This window comes from Polypterus senegalus, chromosome 3 (assembly GCF_016835505.1).
Source record: "Polypterus senegalus isolate Bchr_013 chromosome 3, ASM1683550v1, whole genome shotgun sequence".
Lineage (NCBI taxonomy): Eukaryota > Metazoa > Chordata > Cladistia > Polypteriformes > Polypteridae > Polypterus > Polypterus senegalus.
In genome coordinates this window covers 62,620,728-62,641,548 of record NC_053156.1, presented here as the reverse complement: position 1 = coordinate 62,641,548, position 20,821 = coordinate 62,620,728, and the positions used below count along the sequence as shown (strand labels likewise).

The 20,821-nt window shown below is 39.6% G+C and overlaps 1 protein-coding gene and 1 long non-coding RNA gene across 2 annotated transcripts; one reads left to right on the top strand and one right to left on the bottom strand.

Annotated features, from left to right (window-relative positions):
* Nucleotides 1-435: 435 nt before the first annotated feature.
* Nucleotides 436-12,502, bottom strand: LOC120525206. Its single transcript, XR_005632902.1, has 2 exons — nt 12,159-12,502; nt 436-1,664 (listed from the first exon to the last, which is right to left on the bottom strand). It is a non-coding gene; the product is annotated as an uncharacterized LOC120525206 (long non-coding RNA).
* On the top strand, nt 12,502-18,462 carry LOC120525205 (tubulin alpha-1B chain-like). Its single transcript, XM_039747317.1, has 4 exons — nt 12,502-12,752; nt 16,056-16,278; nt 16,359-16,507; nt 17,178-18,462. The coding sequence occupies exons 1-4, from the start codon at nt 12,750-12,752 to the stop codon at nt 18,156-18,158; spliced, it is 1,356 nt and encodes a 451-aa protein (XP_039603251.1). The 5' UTR covers nt 12,502-12,749; the 3' UTR covers nt 18,159-18,462.
* Nucleotides 18,463-20,821: the final 2,359 nt, after the last annotated feature.

Below are 20,821 nucleotides of genomic sequence, written 5' to 3'. Positions count from 1 at the left end.
AATGTTGGCTGCTGGTGAGATTTGTCACTTGGCTGATGTGGGCAGAAGCTTTTAAAGAACTTCATTATAAAATTACAGAGAAATTCAGTGTGAATGCAGGCTGTTTAGTTCTAACAGAGTCTAAATCCAGAGCAGTGTTAGTAGATGCTATTGAGGCCTGTCAAAATCGGAATATATGCTATTGCAGGCTGACAAAATTAAATCTTGTACTAATGTCCGTGTAAGCTTGTTGACATCTTACTGCATTCAGATCCTGTATGGTGTGAATACAAATACAGTAAATGCTAATAGAATTTATTTTTAGAATAATGTGACTAAAGCCTTTTTGAGGTTACACTAAATTGTTGCAGGCTAAAATCGGTTGCAGGCCCAAGAGTTTTTTTTATTGTAATGTGAAATTTAGGCTTCAGAAAAGGAAGGAGCAAACTCTCAAGAGGATTTTAAAAAAATACAATACACAGCTTTTTTATTCACAATGCAATTCGGATACAATGTGTCACTGTCACAAAAAGAGTTGCAGTAGCATGGTTGCCAAGGAGACAGACTTGTCAGTCTTCCAGATTAACACACAAAGAATCTATTACTGACTCTCCAGTCCATCTTCACTCAGATCTAGGCCACGGGGTGCTTATGTGTCCACCTGCTCCATTCCTACTGAGTATAAGCTGTTGTTGGGCAGTATAATCAACTGCTAGTCAGGAACGAAGTAAAAAATGAACATCAGATGTTGAACAGATAATCAAAGCATTGCAGTATTTCAGAGTAATAAATAAATAATGCCAGTCCTTGTTCCAAGGATGTGGTAAGACGTGTGGGATGCTCACTGATCACCCCAGCAGTCATGTGATCATGCGGCAGAAGTGACTTCACTGCAGCAAGCCTGATAGGGGGGGGGTGGAGTGTGTGTGTGCATATGAGGCTTCTACTGGCAGTAGCAGTGCAAATGAATGCAGAGGAGCCTTCAGAGTACATTGAACATAAACTCAAAATATTAACTCGCTTTCTGAAAATTGCAGATGCTAGTCACGTCCATCCCCTGCCCCTCAAAGCTCTATTATTGAGCAGCTGCTGTATTTTTTTTTGCATTTCAGCTTCTAGACTATAACTGTCAGCCTTGGGGGAGGGGAACCAAGTGAATGTCTGCGATTAACATTTTCTATGGACTGCCACACCCAGGAAATCATTTGGGAAGAGACTTCTACTGGATACAGGCGACAGAGGTAATGGATAACAAGAGAAACGCATTTTTTTCTTTCTTTGAGAATCTGGCCAAGTTCCCTTTGCTTGTCATAGCAGACTTCTGGCTTATTTTTTTTATTTTCTGTAGTTCACAAACAGAGTGGTATTCTTACTTACACTTCACTCTCAATAAAAATAAATAGTGTTGATAGGTTGAAAAGGTGGAGTAAAGCTATATTATACAGTATATATATACATATATTCATCATTCATATTCTTTGAATACTTGTGTTTGAAGGTCTTCCTCCTATGTCTTTCCTCAGTATCTTCATGTGTGTCAGCCTCTGTTGTCCTGAATTTTCAGTTCCAGAGGGACACTGTGGGGCATGCTGGCTGGGACGGTTGGTGTTCCTGGTTGGGAGGCTGCCTCCTCAGTCATACACTGGAAATGCAGCAACTCTTCTAGTGAGTCCTTGTTTGGATACCTGCAGGGCAGCATGGGAAATATGGTTTTATAGGGCTGCCTTGTTGGGTTCCACAGTTGCTACCAGAGGAAGCTATATGGTGTCAGGTCAGGTCAGGTTGGGGAGCATGCACTGGTACAGGACATTGCCAAAACCACCACACAGAGAAATATTATTATTGGTTGGCAAACAAAACAGACACGTGGTACAGTCCTACCCTCCAGAAATGCCCATCTATCTGCTACAGCCAGGTGTTATGTATGTTCCCTGGGCCTAGTCCAGCCATTTGGGTCCTCAACAGGGAGGATCCTGAGAGCCGGATCACCCTTGTGGAATTGCGCCACATAATTGTAGTGCCGTAAGTGATGTTCTGTCACAATGCAGGTAATGTGTCTCATTTGGGAGTCCATGAGCAACCGCTCATTCAACACAAAGTCAAACCAATGGTACACAAAGATTCTCAGAAGAGACAAGGTATCAAAGGAGTCCAGTCTTCGTCTCAGGTCATTGGATAACGTCCATGTCTTGCAATCATATAACAAAACACAAAGCATCAGCAATCTAAAGACTTGGATCTTCGTCATTTTGCAAAGATATTGGGAGCACCACACAGCCCTTTCCAGAGACCTCATGACTCCCCATGCACTCCCAATCCATCTACCAACTTTATAGGAAGAGTCACCAGATACCTGAAAGTCGCTGCGGAGGTAAGTAAACCTGGTTGACACTCTCTTTGCAGACAGACACACTGCCAAAGGCTGTGGGCAAGAGGTTATTAAAGACCTGGATCTTGGTTTTTATCCAGGACACTCACAAGTCCTGACACTCAGACTTCTCACTCAGTTTCTCAAGAGCCCCAATCAGAACCTCCATTGACTCTGTGAAGGTCACAGCATCCTGGACAAAGTCAAAATCAGTGAATCTCTCTTCACCAACAGCTGCTGGACCACATGACCCCGCCAAACACCCAGTACATCCAAGTATTGAACAGAGTAGGAGCAAAAACAGACCCCTGATGAACCCTAGAATCACCTGGGAAAAAAACAGAGGTCCTGCCTTCAGTCTGCACAGCACTCACAGTACACCAGTGTACAAGCCAGCCATGATATCAGCAACCTCGAGGGGATCCTGTGAATCTCAGGGTGTCACACAGGGCAGCTCAATCAGCTGAGTTGAGTGCTTCATGAAAAATCAACAAAGGCTACAAAAAAACTCTGCCGATATTCTTGTTTGTGCTCTATGAGAATCCTCAGTGCCAGGATGCAGTCGCTGGCAGACGTCTTAGTTGAAAAACCAGACTTCTCCGGTTGCTGGTAGGTGAACAAGTGATCATGGATCCTGTTGAGGAAGACCCTTGCAAGGACCTTACCCAGTACCAAGGGCAGTGTTATCCCCCTGTGGTTGCCGCAATCCAGGTGATCACCCTTCACTTTCCAGATAGGGATGACAAGTCCCATTTTCCAGTCAGTTGGGATAATGCCCAGCTCCCACAAGGAAGCAAATATTGCTTGCAATACCAGGAGGACAGTTTTACCACCAATCTGGAGAAGTTCACCCTGGATACCACAGATACCTGCAGCCTTCCATACCCCTCAGCTGGTTCACCACCTCTGCAATCTCAGTGAGATTGGGTGATTCACAGATGGAGAATTAGCCCCAAGAACCATGGACACAGAGATATCCAATGTCCTAGCCGAAGGATCAGCTTTAAACAGCTGCTCAAAGTAGCCAGCCCTGTGGGTCACAACTGGGCGTGAGTTCATTTTTTTGGTGGTTCTACCTGACCCTCTACTTCCTGGAGGCAATGATTGAGCACTGGAAGTACCCCCAGGTCTGGTTGAAAAGGGAGACCTTTACATAGCCTGGGAAGTTGAGGTTGGGGGAGGAGGAGGTTACCTGGGAGAAGTGGAGGAATATAAAATAATAAGAAAATTGATTGTATTGTAGATTGTGGAAGAAGAAGCCTGGTTAAAGGTGTTTTTTTTAAATAAAAATGATAATTTGAATCCGGGACTGTTGTTGAAATAATTGTGTCTGGTGTTTGGGGCTCAGTCATGCCCCCTGGTGGTCACAAAATATATACAATTCCTAGTTAACCATTCAGTGCACAACTATAAAATATAAAACACACCATACAACATTGAAAAAAAAGTTTGCTAATTAGTTGTCCATGTTGTGAGCCAATACAATGGAGGCATGTAACCCAAAGAACGTGAAACAGCTTTTCATCACCATTGATGGCCAAGGTGAGACTCCTAGGAATCCAAAGTAGCCTGATCACTCGAGAGTGACGATGTACGCAGACTGCAGTTAAACAATGAATGCGTAAGCAAAACTACAGCTAATCAGAAAACTATTTTTTTTTACCAATCTCACAGTCTCACCCAAAAATATGGTCTGTGGTGAATGTTTTTTTTTCTGATCTTGTTCAAAGAAATTACTTTCTTATTCTAGTGTGTCTAATAATTTATTTTACCCCAAACTTTTTGCTGCTGGATTATGTGAATTTCCCCTTGGGATTAATAAAGTATCTATCTATCTATCTATCTATAACATACACATTACCCAACAGCCTAATATTCTAAAGTCTCTGCAGGTCACCAGCTGTTATCCATCTTCAACTTAAGTGATTTAGATATCAAAACAATAAATAAAAGGCACAGGAGATCCCTGCAAGTGGAATTGCAGCAATTTTAGTTCATTTTCATTTTTGTCATTATTTACCAGACATTTCCAGTAAGCTTGCCGTAACACTCTTAAACTTGATTAATCCATTGTTTTGGTAGCTACAGCCTATCCCTGCAGCATTTAGAGCAAGGCAGGCACTAAATATACATGGTTCCAGTCCGTCACAGGTCTCACTCACAAACACCACACTCCATAAAGGAAAACTAAAACACTCAGGCAAAAACTCATACAGAAAGAAAACACCCACCCAGCACATGATTTCAATTCAGGACTCTTGATTCATGAAATAGCAGCACTAACCACTGAAATATTATATTGCCTGAGCCAAAATATAGCAGACAGAAAAAAAAATAAAATAAAAGGAAAACCTTTTTTACTTTAGCAATCCATCAGCCAAATGGGGAATCCCAGCTCTGCTCTAAATCTGCAAAAAAAAAGAATATCCTGCACATTACGCATTAGTCAGACTTCATGCCAGGATTTGTTATGGACGTTGCTCTTGACCCCTTGTTTCTTATATTGCCTTCAAGTAAGCAGGCCTCTAGCCCTGCCCCTAATCTCTGTTGCTAAGTAACTTATTTATTTAGGCAATCACATGACTTTAGGGACATATTGATGACCCATCCATGATTGGTTCCTGCTTTGTACCTGACACTGCTCCAGACTCCTACAACCATAAACTGGAATAAGCTGGATGGATGATTGTCCGACATATGGATGGATATTTAAGCAAGGCAAATTCTACCCTATGTACTCTGTTGTTATATACGTTACTATTTTTTGACTTTTTGATTTTGTTTTTTTTTATTTTTTGGTTTTGGTTGCCATTTTGTGTACCAAGTCATTTCCTGCTCCTACCTTGCCCCCCTGTCCATTAAGCCATTCATATTCTAACCCACTTATCTAGTTCAGTGTTGCAGGGATTATACATCTCTCTATTATAAAAAAAAAATCTTGGGAGGGAGATGAGGGAGACGAGATATGACACTTTGACGTCATGTGAGACAAGGCAGTGAGACAAAAGGACAGCTGCTGTACAGGCTTTAAAACGATCGACGTGCAGCGCGACAAGCAGAACATGCAGCTCGCCAGCAGCAGCAGCAGCAAGACAGCAGATGATCCAACCACATCTCCTTAATGTGCATTCAGCCCACCACCCCTTCAAGCCCCCTTCACAACACGAGCAGTGTTATATGTCCCGCAAGAAAGAGATTTAACCACGCCCGGGCCTTAAATAAAGGACAAAGAGTAGATGACAAAGTAGAACGTCGTAAAGAATTCCAAAATGTTTGCACGGTACACATGCACAGCAGAGATAATGGAAGTACGAAAATTCAAAAGTCTCAAAAAAACGATAGGAAAAATCGCATTAGCGCAAAAAACAGAAATTATTACTCGATGAAATAATGGAATAGCAAAAAGAGATTGAATATATTGTTCAGATTTAAACTTTAAGTTGGAGACTTATAGATCGTCTAATTCGTGTTGCCAGCGAAAAATAAAAGATTCCAAAAACGTTGTTGCGGTATGAATTCCTGTGAGACGGAGACTTTTAACATGAGATTCTTTCAGGCCACGTCCTACTTACAACTATTTTCAAACAAGACCACGGTCATCTAGCCTCAGTCGTGTGAATGCTTTTGTCTCACACAGTTCCTGTGTTCTCAGTTCTTAGTCTTGTGAATGCTTTTGGCAGACACACTTCCTGCGCTCTCAGCTCTTATAAATTTTATCAGGACAATAATTTTATACGTTCTAGATGACACACCAACGACAAAGCGAAGAAGAAAGTGCATGGACAAACATTCGAGAGAGTAATTTTATTTATTAGAGAGAAAGAAACGATATTCACTCACAGGCAGAAATGCGTGGCGTTGTCACGATGTAAGCCCAAACATGATCTTGAAGAAAATTTAATTCCAAATATTGTTTTTACAAATGTTTTAAAGCAAAAGTGAAAATAATGCATATGTAACAATTCCCATGAAAATAACAATCTCTTTAAATTGTATATCCGGTAAACCAAACCTGGGGTTGGGCGAGCGAAGCAAGCAGGGAGCGGAGCCCTCTAGTTACAAAAAAGTTTGATTTTTTTAAGAATCACTTTGCACTTCTCAGTCCTTCACCCTGCATCTAATTTTTTTCATACACTTCTCATGCTGTAGTAAATAAAGCCATAGCCCAGTGAACTCTGGGATTGCATTCTGGTCATTGGATGTAGAGTGGCAATAGAGCACTATGCTTGTGACTAACAAAAAAACAAAGGTTTAAGCAGCCTTCAGCAACTCTCAAAGCCTTTGATATGCAATTAAAAGAACGACAAAGTTCCATAACAAATGTAACCTGTCTGGGTAAACAAGTGACTGCATCTATAAAAGAACTTACTGCCATTTCCTGGAGGCCTGAATTCACTGCTTTACAAAGCTCTGCAGCTGTGTCCAGCCCAGGGGGAAGCAATCTCTTTGAATACTTTGAGTACTCAAAGTTTTGCTCCATCCTATGCTACTGCTCTAGTTTTTGTTAATGCTTTAGCACCTGCTACCATTCCTTTTTGAGCAGTCACTTTGCCTAAGTATGTTTCTGTGGTAGGAGAAACCTGCAAATGAGAGCCATCCCTGCTAGTTCAGAGACTGGTGGGCTGCCATGTGACTGGCTGTCCACTTACACATATAATGCTTAAAGACTGAGGGAGGAAACAGAGTGTCAGACATTGCTTTTGACTCACCCACCTTCATTAAACACTGAGCTTCCTAGAGAATGCAGGCAGATCTCAGATACAAAGGCCAGCTGACAAAAAGATGAACTCATCTCATCTTATTATCTGAAAGTGCTTTTACTAGTGAGGGTTGTGGTCAAAAGAGTATCTTTTATCTCCAAAATATTTTCATCATCCATCCATCCATTATCCAACCCGTTATATCCTAACTACAGGGTCAAGGGGGTCTGCTGGAGCCAATCCCAGCCAACACAGGGCGCAAGGCAGGAAACAAATCCCCGGCAGGGTGCCAGCCCACTGCAGATATTTTCATCATTTAATTTACAAAATTACTTTGGTCTTGTACAGGTAAGCTGAATGTGTAAGGTTATAAACTTTCTTTCATCCTCACACACCAACATGCACTTCTTTTATTTAAACTGATCTGAGGTACTTTTATCTGGAAAATAGGTTGTGGAGAATGGTTTTATTTATCAATATCACCAAACATAAAGCTAATATATTTACAAAGTTTTGAAAGAATCATATGCACAGTCTTACCTGTTAGTTTTTAGAAAGATCAGTAAAGTGTGAACTTTAGCTGTACTAAAACATTTCATATAAACAGCAAATTCATACCAGTAGAACAGGGTAGTACACCGAATAAATAAAAGAATAGCATCCCTCTATTATTTAAGCCACTTAATCCAATTCAAAGCCATGGAGACCAGAACTCAAATATATAACATCTTCATTCACTCATACAGGACAATGTGGATTGCCAGTTAATCAAATATGCACATCTCTGAATGACAGAGAAAAACTAGTAACCCAAAAAAATGACATGGAGTGACCATGTAAGATCATCTGGATTTGAACTCAACTCTCGAGCCCTGAGGAAGCTGTGCTAAATGCTTGGCCCCCTTCAATGGACATTAGTCACTCACAAGTTTATGCAACTTTCTATCCAAAAATTCTCATAAAGATCATCCTTAAGACACGTTATTAAAAAAAAAAAAGCCTAATAGCAAATGATGAAGATGATTATTTCTTTTTAGAAACTAACATTACATTTTGAAAGAGTTAGTTTAACCCCTACCTGAGAACTTTTAATCCATGGATAAAATTTAGTGGGCTTTATACTCAGAAATCAGTCAGTCAGTCAGTCAGTTTCCAACCTGCTATATTCTAACACAGGCTCTGCTGGAGCCAATCCCAGCCAGCACAGGGCGCAAGGCAGGAAACAAACCCTGGGCAGGGCGCCATCCCACCGCAGGGCACACACACACACACCCACACACCAAGCACACACCAGGGACAATTTAGGATCGCCAATGCACCTAACCTGCATGTCTTTGGACTGTGGGAGGAAACCCGCGCAGACACGGAGAGAACATGCAAACTCCATGCAGGGAGGACCTGGGAAGTGAACCCAGGTCTCATAACTGCAAGGCAGCAGCACTGCCCTACTCAGAAATTCCCAAACAAAATAGGATTTTCTGTATTTTTGTCTCATATCTATTCATTTAAAATCTGAATTGGTTCCATTTGAATGAAAAATAGGTGTTGAACTTCAATGTTTCAGTGCAGTGTTTGAAACATCAACACTAAAAGAAGCTTAAGAAAATGAATTTTTTGATCAGGGTTTGTTACTTCTGGATCTAAAGAATAAATCCTGCAGGTTTACATTCCAGCTACTTCCTTAATTAGTAGCCAGTTAATGATGATGATGATGATGATGGGCCCTGTATCTTTTACTTTCATTTTAATTGATAGATAGATAGATAGATAGATAGATAGATAGATAGATAGATAGATAGATAGATAGATAGATAGATAGATAGATAGATAGATAGATAGATAGATACTTTATTAAATCCAAGGGGAAATTCACATAATCCAGCAGCAGCATACTGATACAAAAAAAAACCAATATTAAATTAAAGACTTATAAAAATGCAGGTAAAAACAGACAATAACTTTGAATAATGTTAACACCCTAGTATTACATGATTTTATATAAAACAACCTGTGATGCCCTACTTACTTCAAGATCCTGCAATTCCAATTACATAGCACTCCCTGCTGATCACAAGTAATATTGCTGCCTGAGTTGTCTTCACATTTTCTATCTTTCCCTTTAGTACTAGGGTGTTGTATACCATTATGAATGTGGTGAGGAGTTAAGCAAAATTACACCTTTTACTGGCCAACTAGAAAGATTACAATATGCAAGCTTTCAAGGCAATTCAGGCCCCTTCTTCACGCAAGATGAAGGGACCTGAGTTGCCTCGAAAGCTTGCATATTGCAATCTTTCTAGTTGTCTATCCCTTAAAAGATCTTGTACTCAAATTATTACTGATGGGAAATATTTTAATTGTTTAAATTATACCACACATTGAGGCAAATGTTGAAAAGGTACATTTAAGATTCAGTATATAGCTGAAAATTTGTAGTTGTGGTGCATTAATTACTTTGTAATGCACAGAACAAGTTAAGTGTGAAGGTGGCTGTATACAATAAAGTTAGATTGTGATAGTTTGTTTGATCCTGAACATGAACCACCAATGTATACAGCATGCCAGAACACAATAAAAAGTGCTCTGAGGTGGTTCGTTGTGTGGTGGGTGTGGCAATGCGCTGTATTCCTCCTCTCCTCCAATTATACTAAGGTAGTGTGGGCATTAAGCAATTAATCAATTTTATATTTAGGACCTTGCGCTGATATTCATGTATTTTTATATTATTTGGTGTTTAATTTTTGATATTAGTTTGTGCCCCATGTTAAATAATGTGATCTTAATTTGTATCTTTTACTCCTATTGTGTATATTTGAATATCTGTGAAGTGCTTTGAGCATGGAAGAGGTACTATATAACTAAAAAGTGTTCATAAGAATTACTTATGAAAGCTTTCAAATCAGTTCAGTTTTCTACAGCACCTTTTGACTCACCAGTACGAGAAAAACCCCACATATGATACACATCTTGATGTTAAGTTGTGCAAGAGTTCAAGTTTTTCTGGTTCCCCCTATTTTTGACTCTCTTGTTCCCAATAACCATTATTTTTTTAAGCCATTATTAGACTATTATTACTTTATTACTACTATTATTTTTCTGTGCAGGAAGTTAAACTCTTAAAAGAGTAAACCAATAGGTGTTTTCATCAAAAGAAGAAGAACCTGAAATTATGCAGGTTCACCTCAACAAACCCTAGAGGTTCACCCTGTAATGGGATATGAAGGGTCAATGTTACTCCTTTTCACAAAACTTCAAAAAAAAAATAAAAAAAAATAGGGACCTGTAATATAGGCATGTGGAGTGGCATTTTATGCTATTTTGAGGTTGCTGATTACAAATATTTCATATTTGATTCTTTACTAGTGGTCTTAGCCCTCTAAGAGCCACTCCCAGAAGATTAAAAAGGACAAACCTCAAACATAAGCAAGTGGGGTATAATTTTAGACTATTTCAAGGTCAGTGATTATGAATATGTTATTTTTGATTCTTTACTAGGGATGTAGCCTTCTATGGCCCTCTATCAGAGGGTGAAAAAATACAAATTACTATTGCAATCAAGAATATTCAGATTTTAAACTGAAGCACACATTTTTATATTTCAAATATCTGATGCAACTATTGTTGTTTATTAGGTACTTCTGCTTCAGCAAATAATTACATTTCTTATGAACATCACAAATTAGGATGGCTTACACTATTATTATTAATATTCTATAAGAACTCTGGTACATAAGAGTTTGAAGCCCAGACAGTATATCACTGATTTATAAATACAATTCAGCTTGCAGTATTCACAGAGTAGTGTGCCATCTGCTGGTGATACATTCAATGTGTGACATTTCTCCGCTAGTAAGGGCATGTTAAGTTTACCAATGGGGTCTCAGTATATGCTCATTTATTCTCAGTACCACAGAAATGATGAACTGGACTTTGTATATGCTTGAAAATATCTATCTATCTATCTATCTATCATAGTGCCATTACTATCTATCTATCTATCTATTTATCTATCTAATGTTTAGATATCTGGGTTGTACTACTGCCTTATGGCTCCATGGACATGTTCAATTTCAAACTTCAGTTTGCATAGTTATCCTGTGTCTGTGTTGTTATTTTGGTAAATCTAAAATTGGTGCACATGCAGCCTGCCGAAGACTAGCATCCCCTCCACCTTTAGTTTTTGCTTTGAACCCTGATGCAAGTAAGATGGCCATTGCACATCCCCTCATTCTGTAATGGAAAAATCGGGAGTGGTCTCCCCTAGACTTTCTCGTATACTCAAATATGGGGATGGATATATGAGGAGTAAACCGCAAGACAATGATTATATTTTTATATTATGTACATTAAAGAACCGTCAACAATAAATTAAATCAAATTAATAATTATTTAACAATTATTACAAAAGTAAAGTTGAATAAATCATACACTTCAGAACAAAAGTAAAGTGCCACTTTGGTTAACAGAAACAGCCCAAAACTTAATAGAAATCTACATTTTGTACCTAATACTTGTACGCAAAATTTACTTGACCTAAGAGAAAGCGTACTCAAGTTATCGTATTTACAGTACATACACACAGACATAACACCAAAAATGGTATTTTCGGACTCAGGGAGGTCTAAAACGTCGAGATTAATCAAAATGTCAAAATGGATTTTTTGGAGAATTCCAATACTTTCCTTATACTTCGTATACGAGAAAGTAAAAAGTGCTTCCAGAAAATGGATGGCACGGTGTTTTGCCATGCCAGCTACTTGCCTTTATTGCTACAAAAATTATGTAATCCTTGTGCATATCCACCCTGTATCCACACAATCACAGCCAATAGAAGAGATGCTTAGATTAAAGGAAGCTGAGAATGGCACACATTTCCTGAATTGTAGCCTGTGATTTAAAGAATTATGTAAAATATACAATATAAAGCGGCGTTAGTTTAATCTGCTTAAGTTAAATCACGATGAAGAAGAACACCTTTCCTTTCCAAAAACAAACATGGCTGCATAAGGGGAAGGCCCCACTTGATATGCGGCATACTGATGCTAAGATGCAAAGCACGTCTGATTCTCAAATCAAATACGTGGCTACTCGATGAGGACGGTCTGACTTACTGACAACGTAAACTGAAGCTGGATGTGAGGGTGCCGCTGGTGGTAATGTCATCACCGCTGAGACCCTAGCAGCAGGCTGGGCTTAACGAAAAGTACCCCACCCACCTGAGCATCTGCAGACGCGGAACCCTCCTTTTGCAGCCACCGACAGCCAGTGAAATTGCTGCACAGCCGCCTGATTTATCGCTGCTCTGCAGATGGTAAGACCCCGCCCCCATTCCCCAGCTCTTCAATTTCCCCAGGTCGCCCTTTGCGCGTATAGGGAGAAACGTTGATGCCTCCACGATTCTTTCCTGAGAAGGCTAGTCTGCGGCTTGAGCCGGTGGACAGCAGATTTCTAATTTGGCTGACGTTCGTTTTTTGAAAACCTTTATCTAATACATGCAGTGTAGACCGCCGCCAATAGGAGAAGCGAGTGTTACTCATTATCATATTCCCCACCCCTTCTGCTCAAATACCGGCGCGGCAACAAGCCCGTTATCAGTTACTGCGTCGACTCTTGGCTGTCGGGTAAAGTAACGGGACCGGACTCGGCCTAGCGGCTTCTCCGCCTCCATTCTGCTACTCCAGTACATTTTAAAATACTGAATCATGGTGAGTAAAAACGCTACCAAATCATCTTATTCACTTCATTAGTTCTGTGGGAAAATGCGTGGGCCAGATTGACGTCAGACTTTAGCGGAGGGGGCACAACTGGCATCACTTCGTTTTAGGCGAATTTTGGTAAGGAATATTCGAGAATGGGAGGCATAACTGTGAATTAATTTGTGTGTGGTAGGCAGGTGCAAGGATGAAAAAAATGTTTGGTGTTGTGTGCAAATAACCATCACTATACAGTAGTTAGCCTTGTAATAGTATATAAGATTTTGATATTGCATGCACATTACATTAAGTTATGACATTACAAGCAACCAAAGGCACTATATTAATTAAACTGAGAAGCCTATTATGAGAATACAAGTAGCTGCTCAAAACAACCACAGACACACACCTGCATTTAAAGAATGAAAAACAGATGACAATTAATTCCCAGCTGAAGAAACTAGCTTTTATCCATATGCCATACTTGTTCAGATTCATGCTACCACACTCATATTTATCCATTTGTCAGTTTCTGAAGTCATTTTTTTCTGTTTGCAGGGTAATGAGGAGCAGACAGCATCAGCAAAGCCCAACCAGTCCATCACAGGTCACTCATGGTCACCGACATTCATACACAGTACATCACTTACCTAACATGTACCTGTTTGTGATGTGAGTGGAAAGCAGAATATTCAGAAACAAATGGCTTAAACAGAGGCAGAATATGCAGTTACCACATAGTGACAAGACTGGAAATTAAATCAAGTATCTAGAGCTGTCAGGCTGCAGTGCCAACTACTGTGCCATTTCATTACCCTGATTGCTGTATTTAGCATTTAGTAGAGAGACACATCTGCTTATAAAATCTACATAAGTATAGAGGACAAATGTCCCCTTACAGTGCATCTGGTCATCTTCAGAGAGAACAATATCAGTAAATTTAAGAAAAGGTCTTGAAATGCTGGGGACCAGTTCAGGTTCACCTGAAAATAGTCCATCTTAATTCAAAGGCTGCCCATTTCTATCCACAGGTCTAAAGCCTAACTTGAACAGTCTATGCTGTGTTTTTAGTAGAGTGGAATATTTCAGATTTTGCCAAAATGGGCACCCCAAACCCCGGGAGGTATCTTGCCCAGTTATATACTGTATATAGGAAGAGAGAGAATTGATTACAGCCTAATCAAACTCTCCTGTATGTAGTGATTTTACAGTTCTTAGTGTGAATTTTAAATATTTTAGGGTGGTCTCAATCTTGACAAATTTGGAAACTTAGACCAAAGACATAGGAAAATGTATTATGTACAGTGTATAATGTTTTGGTTTTTAATAGCAATGATAATGAGGTGATAGGATGAATAACAGAGCATCATTGCTTAAGGGAATATGGCCTAGAAGGTAAAAGATTGGGCTGTAAGATGTATGATTTCATGTCCAGTCACCAACAAGAACTCGCTATGTGACTATAAATAAGTCACTTAAGTTGCAAGTGCTCTAAAAATGTATTATAATACATTTAATCAATTACACTGTGGTTCTTTTATTGTGGATCCTTGAAATGGTATTTATTAAGGTTCTATTACATATAAAATAAATTGGTTGCTTAAGAGGACATTACTAAACCTGTTAGATAATGATCTTACAAACCTTTAAAGCATGGTTGTCAAACTTAGCTCCTGGAGAGCCTTGGTGGGTGCAGGCTTTTGTTCTTACCATCTTCTCAATTAGTACAGCCAACTACTTTTCCTAATGGAACATTCTGCATTGCCTTGATTTTTAACTGACTTGCATTTTAATTGTTTCATTTTATTCTTTAACCAGAAAGAGACAACCAGGCCCACTATGCACACTATGCCTTTCAAACAATACCTGTTTCAATAGAAACATTTGTAAAGAAAAACACAAAGATCTGAGAAGTATTGATGCCCGATGTGGCTAAGTGACAGTACTAACAAGCCACAGAATTAATAAATGGATTATATTAACAGCTAAATAGCAGACTGGCTTGAGTGAAAATGGACTGTTTGAAACCCTGAGTTAGCCAGTCATCTGTCCCTTTATTGTTTGGCTGCCAAAAATAAATAAATAAATACTTAGTAATAAATAATAAAATTAAGACAAAAGAAGTCTGTTAATTTAGGATCAATAACTGGTAAATTATTACGAAAGTGGGTTCATCCACTGAGGCTCCCTGAGTAACAATAACTTATGTGGTGTGTCATACGACAAAGTGAGGCTGCCAGAGTAACACTGCGTTCTTCAGTTAAGGGCCAGGAGCCAGATATCTGATCTCTCACTTAAATATCATAGTCATAGTTCTTGAAAGTAAATGAGGAAGATAAGTGGGTTATAAACAGGAAGGAAGCTGAGATTTCATTATTGTTTCTAGAGCTGGCTTCATTTGGAAAACATGACCAATAGGATTGTTTTGCTATTTAGAAGAATGAATCAGTCATATGTTGCTTAAGAAAGCAAATAATTGCCTTATACCATTTAATATTTACAGTATTGTTTATTGGTCATAAGAAACACAGTGCTTTTTACATTAACACATAAAATAAGATGTTAGTTAACCAATTCCAAAACCATACTTACTGTATCCCTCAATAAGTTGAACAGAAAGGGATTTGGATAAAGGAAAAACCAAAATGTTAAAAATCTTCTTATTGAAGAAACAAAACATTTAAAAGTTACTGCTACTGTAAAACGACAGGCAGACAGAGTTACCACTGGTTCTGAGTGTTAAGACTCAAGGAATTCTAAAAAAAATGAAACATTTAGTAAAAAGGGAATAATCTTGCTTGTATAGGTTTGTGTTGGTCATGTTACAATTTCCTGAATGTGGGCAGTCACCATGGCAATGTGGGACAAGAAATCTGCAGTATAGTGCTGAGCAAAACCCTGGTAGTACCGCACCCAACAGTTCACCCCCTTTTTTCAGGAATGGAAGTAAAACGCAAGTCCCACCTTTTCTTTAAAAATATCTCATGTTCGCCTCCCTACTTACAGTCTGGAATACATTTCAGAGATCCATAAATTTCTGCCTTTTCTACATCCCGAGATGGCCATTCACTGTCTTTACTGTCAATGTCATTGAATCTTTAAACTTTTTTTCTTGTTTATACCCTTCAGGAAATGAAAGTGCTTTTCTGTGAAAGGCAGTTTCCCCTTCCCTGCTATTAAGTTTTTTTGACCTGGGGGTGTCAGCTTTGGTTTATATGGTGTATATACCATGAATAATACTCAACACAAATTTTTAGATTAGTCTGCTTTTGTTATAATATTCATTGCTCTTTTTTCTTCTTTTCCCCTACTCAGCGTGAGTGCATCTCCATCCACGTTGGGCAAGCTGGGGTCCAGATTGGCAATGCCTGCTGGGAGCTGTATTGCCTGGAGCATGGTATCCAACCAGATGGACAGATGCCAAGTGACAAGACAATTGGGGGAGGAGATGACTCTTTCAACACTTTCTTCAGTGAAACTGGAGCTGGTAAACATGTTCCCAGAGCTGTGTTTGTGGATCTGGAGCCAACTGTCATTGGTAAGTTTGGTTATCTTCCCATGAGCACCTCTGTCCTGTATGACAGTCAGATCTCGATTGTCTCAATTTTTCTGCCATAGATGAGGTACGGTCAGGTACATACAAACAACTTTTCCATCCAGAACAACTAATCACTGGAAAGGAAGATGCAGCCAACAATTATGCTCGTGGACACTACACCATTGGCAAAGAAATTATTGACCTGGTTCTGGACAGGATTCGTAAACTGGTAGGTATCTTTTAATGGCAGGGATCTTCATTCTGCAGTGGCTGCAGGTTTTCATTCCTACCAATTTCCTAATTAGAAGATAGTCCTTCCTGATAATAAAACTTGGTACTTAACTATATAGCTTGCTAGTTCTTTCATTCATCTAATACAAATTTTAATTACATTGTAGAGTTTCCTGCTCTAAAAACATTATACAAATGTTTGGTGGAATGGAACATATTTGGATTCCTCCCACGGTCCTCCCCTTTTCTCTCTCATTTATTTCTAATCATTTTATTAATATAGGTACTTCATGATGCAAGTTGTACATTGTATATGTAACCAGGTTAGCTGGAGAACTCCGGGTTCTTTGTTATTTGCATTTTGTTGTTAAGCATGTTTTGTTAAGAAAATGGCAAACAATTAAAACTTAAATTCAGCTACTTAAAATTAAAATAGGCAATTAAGGACTGTGAATCAGAACAACTTAACTAACTAAAATTAGCCACAACAAACATATTGCTTTAGGAGCAAATAATTGAGTTCAAATTTAAAAACTGGTTGAGGTGAAAACCTGCAGCCACAACAGCCCTCCAGTACCATGAGTGAAGATCCCCATTTTATGGCATGAGATTTGCAGTGTTCTAGCCTTTAAGCAATGTTGGTATAACTATACATGTTCTCTTTACAGGCTGACCAGTGCACAGGTCTCCAGGGCTTCCTTGTCTTCCACAGCTTTGGTGGTGGCACTGGGTCTGGTTTCACTTCCTTGTTGATGGAGCGACTTTCTGTTGACTACGGGAAAAAATCAAAGCTAGAATTTTCCATCTATCCGGCACCACAAGTGTCCACAGCTGTTGTAGAGCCCTATAACTCCATCTTGACAACCCACACCACTCTTGAGCACTCAGACTGTGCCTTCATGGTAGACAATGAAGCTATCTATGATATTTGCCGCAGAAATCTTGACATTGAGCGGCCCACCTACACCAACCTTAACAGACTGATCAGCCAGATTGTGTCATCCATCACAGCTTCTTTGCGCTTTGATGGGGCTCTGAATGTCGATCTGACAGAATTCCAGACCAACTTGGTGCCCTACCCTCGCATCCACTTCCCCCTGGCTACCTATGCCCCAGTCATTTCTGCTGAGAAGGCCTATCATGAGCAGCTTTCAGTGGCTGAGATCACAAATGCCTGCTTTGAGCCAGCCAACCAGATGGTTAAGTGTGACCCTCGCCATGGCAAATACATGGCCTGCTGCCTGCTGTACCGTGGTGATGTTGTGCCCAAAGATGTCAATGCTGCTATTGCTACCATCAAGACCAAGCGCACCATCCAGTTTGTGGACTGGTGTCCTACTGGTTTCAAGGTGGGCATCAACTACCAGCCCCCTACTGTAGTACCTGGAGGTGATCTTGCCAAGGTTCAGAGGGCAGTGTGCATGCTAAGCAATACAACTGCTATTGCTGAGGCTTGGGCACGTCTTGATCACAAATTTGACTTAATGTATGCCAAGCGTGCTTTTGTCCACTGGTATGTTGGGGAAGGAATGGAGGAAGGGGAGTTCTCTGAGGCACGTGAAGACATGGCTGCCTTGGAGAAAGACTACGAGGAAGTAGGGGTTGATTCGATTGAAGGAGAGGGGGAGGAGGAGGGAGAGGAATATTAAACTTTGGTTACAAGTGCTCTCATCAGACCCTTTCACACTAGTAATATAGATCACCATCCATCCTTGCAACTAAAACAATTGCCTGAATAACTGAGCCATAATACTGCTAATTATGTATGTTTCTGAGAGGGTGCTTAAGTAAAGAGAAAATGAATGTTCAATATCTGCACATTAAATAAGCTGAAATATGTACTTCAGTTTTATTGATTGTAATATCTGTGCTCATTTTTACACAGATTTTTACTTGCTTTCAGGTATTTTCTGTTGATGTTTAATTGTGATTAAATAAATGTCAGGCAGATGAGTGTGGTATCTATTAAGAATTGTGTTAGGGCTGGCTTCCTGCACCTTGCCAATATGGTGATTCATCAATAATCATCTTTCTAAAAATGAACACAATTATGTTAAGTTTTAAATCTGTTTGTGCAAACATTTAAAAAGGTATACATTACAAATACAAAATACTTGCACCAGTAGAGGGCATTCCGATAGTTCAGGTAAGTAATTTCAACAGCTAATAATCCCTCTTTCATTAAACAAGCTTGTTGTAAAACCGCCTCTCATAAGGATAGGAGGTTTTGTATATCCATCGCAGATAATCCACTTAATAAGGGGTTAGCATTATAAATAGACAAGCCCAGTCTAGTATTTAAGTGTTGTTCATGTAATGCGATAGAAAACAGAACTCCAGACGGCTATCATTTCCCCAACCAACCTCCTTCAATCAAGTCTTGTGTGTAGAAATGCAGTTTTATTCCATACTTCCCTAAACATGCCATTGGCACACCATTTGATATACCGATTATGTTCCCGTTGGACTGCATGAATCCTTCATTAAACATCTAAGTTAACATTCAAAGTAGCATCAAATGCCTCTTTCAAGCTGAGAATAGGACACGTACCCAACGGTAGCTCATGTAGTCTGGCTTTAAGAGTGTGTAATGGGATCAGACAGCTCTACTTCCTTCTTTTACTTGTCTTTGTTGTAGGTAAAGTGTGAAGCTGCACGAAGATCACAGATCTGAAATGTTATACAAGATAAATCACCAGTAGAAATCTTAGAGGAAAGGAGGCCCGTTATTACTTAGTAAAGAACACAGGGGAATTTCTCTTTGCAGGTTACAAAGATGTGGAATGGTTATGGTTTAATCATTTTGGTGTTCAATGATATGGCTAGAGAAATCTTAGTGTGGGACTACTCCAGGTTATTTTTATGCTTGACCACAGCAACTCCAGATAGCACTGGACCTGCACTACATAAATTATATAGATTAATTCCAAGTGTTTCACAAATGTTAGCATTTTTTTTTTTTTAAAGCTAAGTTATATTGTTGTTAAATCTCTATCTTGGGGAGTGCCAGAATTGTAGGTTAGCAAATGACAGAGCTGGATTCTAAACTACGATTAGAAGAAGCAGCGGGACCTCTACTTAATACTGGCTTAAAATGTGACGAAATGGAGCAAAGTGTAAGAGAACTGCAATGCCACAGTCTGAAAGTTAAGAATGGACATGACTTGCAACAGTCTCTCAAGGAATCTCTACCCCAAAATAAGTCAGACTGTTTGTACAAATACATAAATGGTGGTAAAGTCAATTATGTTTCTTTTGAGAAAATTTTCAAAGCACAGAAAAGTTAACTTTGGGGGGTGAAAAAGTTCACAGCAAGCATTGAACCTGGACTAAACTGCTTTAATATAATCAGGCATCACATGTTGCTTAGAAAAGTCAGCACTCCTTTTCATAAGTATACTCAGTTTGTATTAGTATTTGGCAAAAAGTTTCACCAACTTGGTTCTCTAGGGACAAATCGAGTGTACCTTAAAATTCATTGTACCAAGACATTGGGGTACCCACCTTCTGGCTCTACAAGGATGCAACAATCACACTGTGCCTTCCCTCGTGGCAGAGAGTAGAAGTCAGTCAGTCAGTCAGTCATTCATTCTCAAACCTGCTATATCCTAACATTTTCACGGAGGTCTGCTGGAGCCAATCCCAGCCAACAGGGCACAAGGCAGAACAAATGCCCAGGCAGTTTGCCAACCCACTGCTGGGCACACACACGGGACAATTTAGGATTGGCAATGCACCTAACCTGCATATCTTTGGATTGTGGGAGGAAACCCACGCAGACACGGGGAGAACATGCAAACTCCACGCAGGGAGGACCCGGGAACCAAACCCAGGTCTCCAAACTGTGAGGCAGCAGCGCTACCACTGCGAGAAGTTCTGTTCCTGTATGCAGAAAATTCACTCTTCAATGTAGGTGAATCGTTACACTCTTGGGTAGCAGAGATAAGTCTCGGGTGCAGCTGGCATATTACAAAGCTGAGGAAGCAATTTATAGACCATGTAACATTTCAACATTCCTGGAACTAAAAAGGTATAGGCACCGCAGATGGTCACAGCTTTGAAGAGGTTTATCCACCATTCAATAAAGTGAATTCAACAAAAATCCAAGCATCTTGAGAAATGGCACACAATTACTTCAAGATAATGAAGTGAAATTTAATTGCAGGACAACTTCTCTAAAGTAGAATAGTTCATTTTTTGAAGAGGACCAAACAGCTTGTGAAACAATTGGGCACAAATCCATTCAGACTGAAAAGTCTGCCCTCTACTGGTCAAGAACTGTTAAGACTAGTCAAACCATGCCATTTTGTAG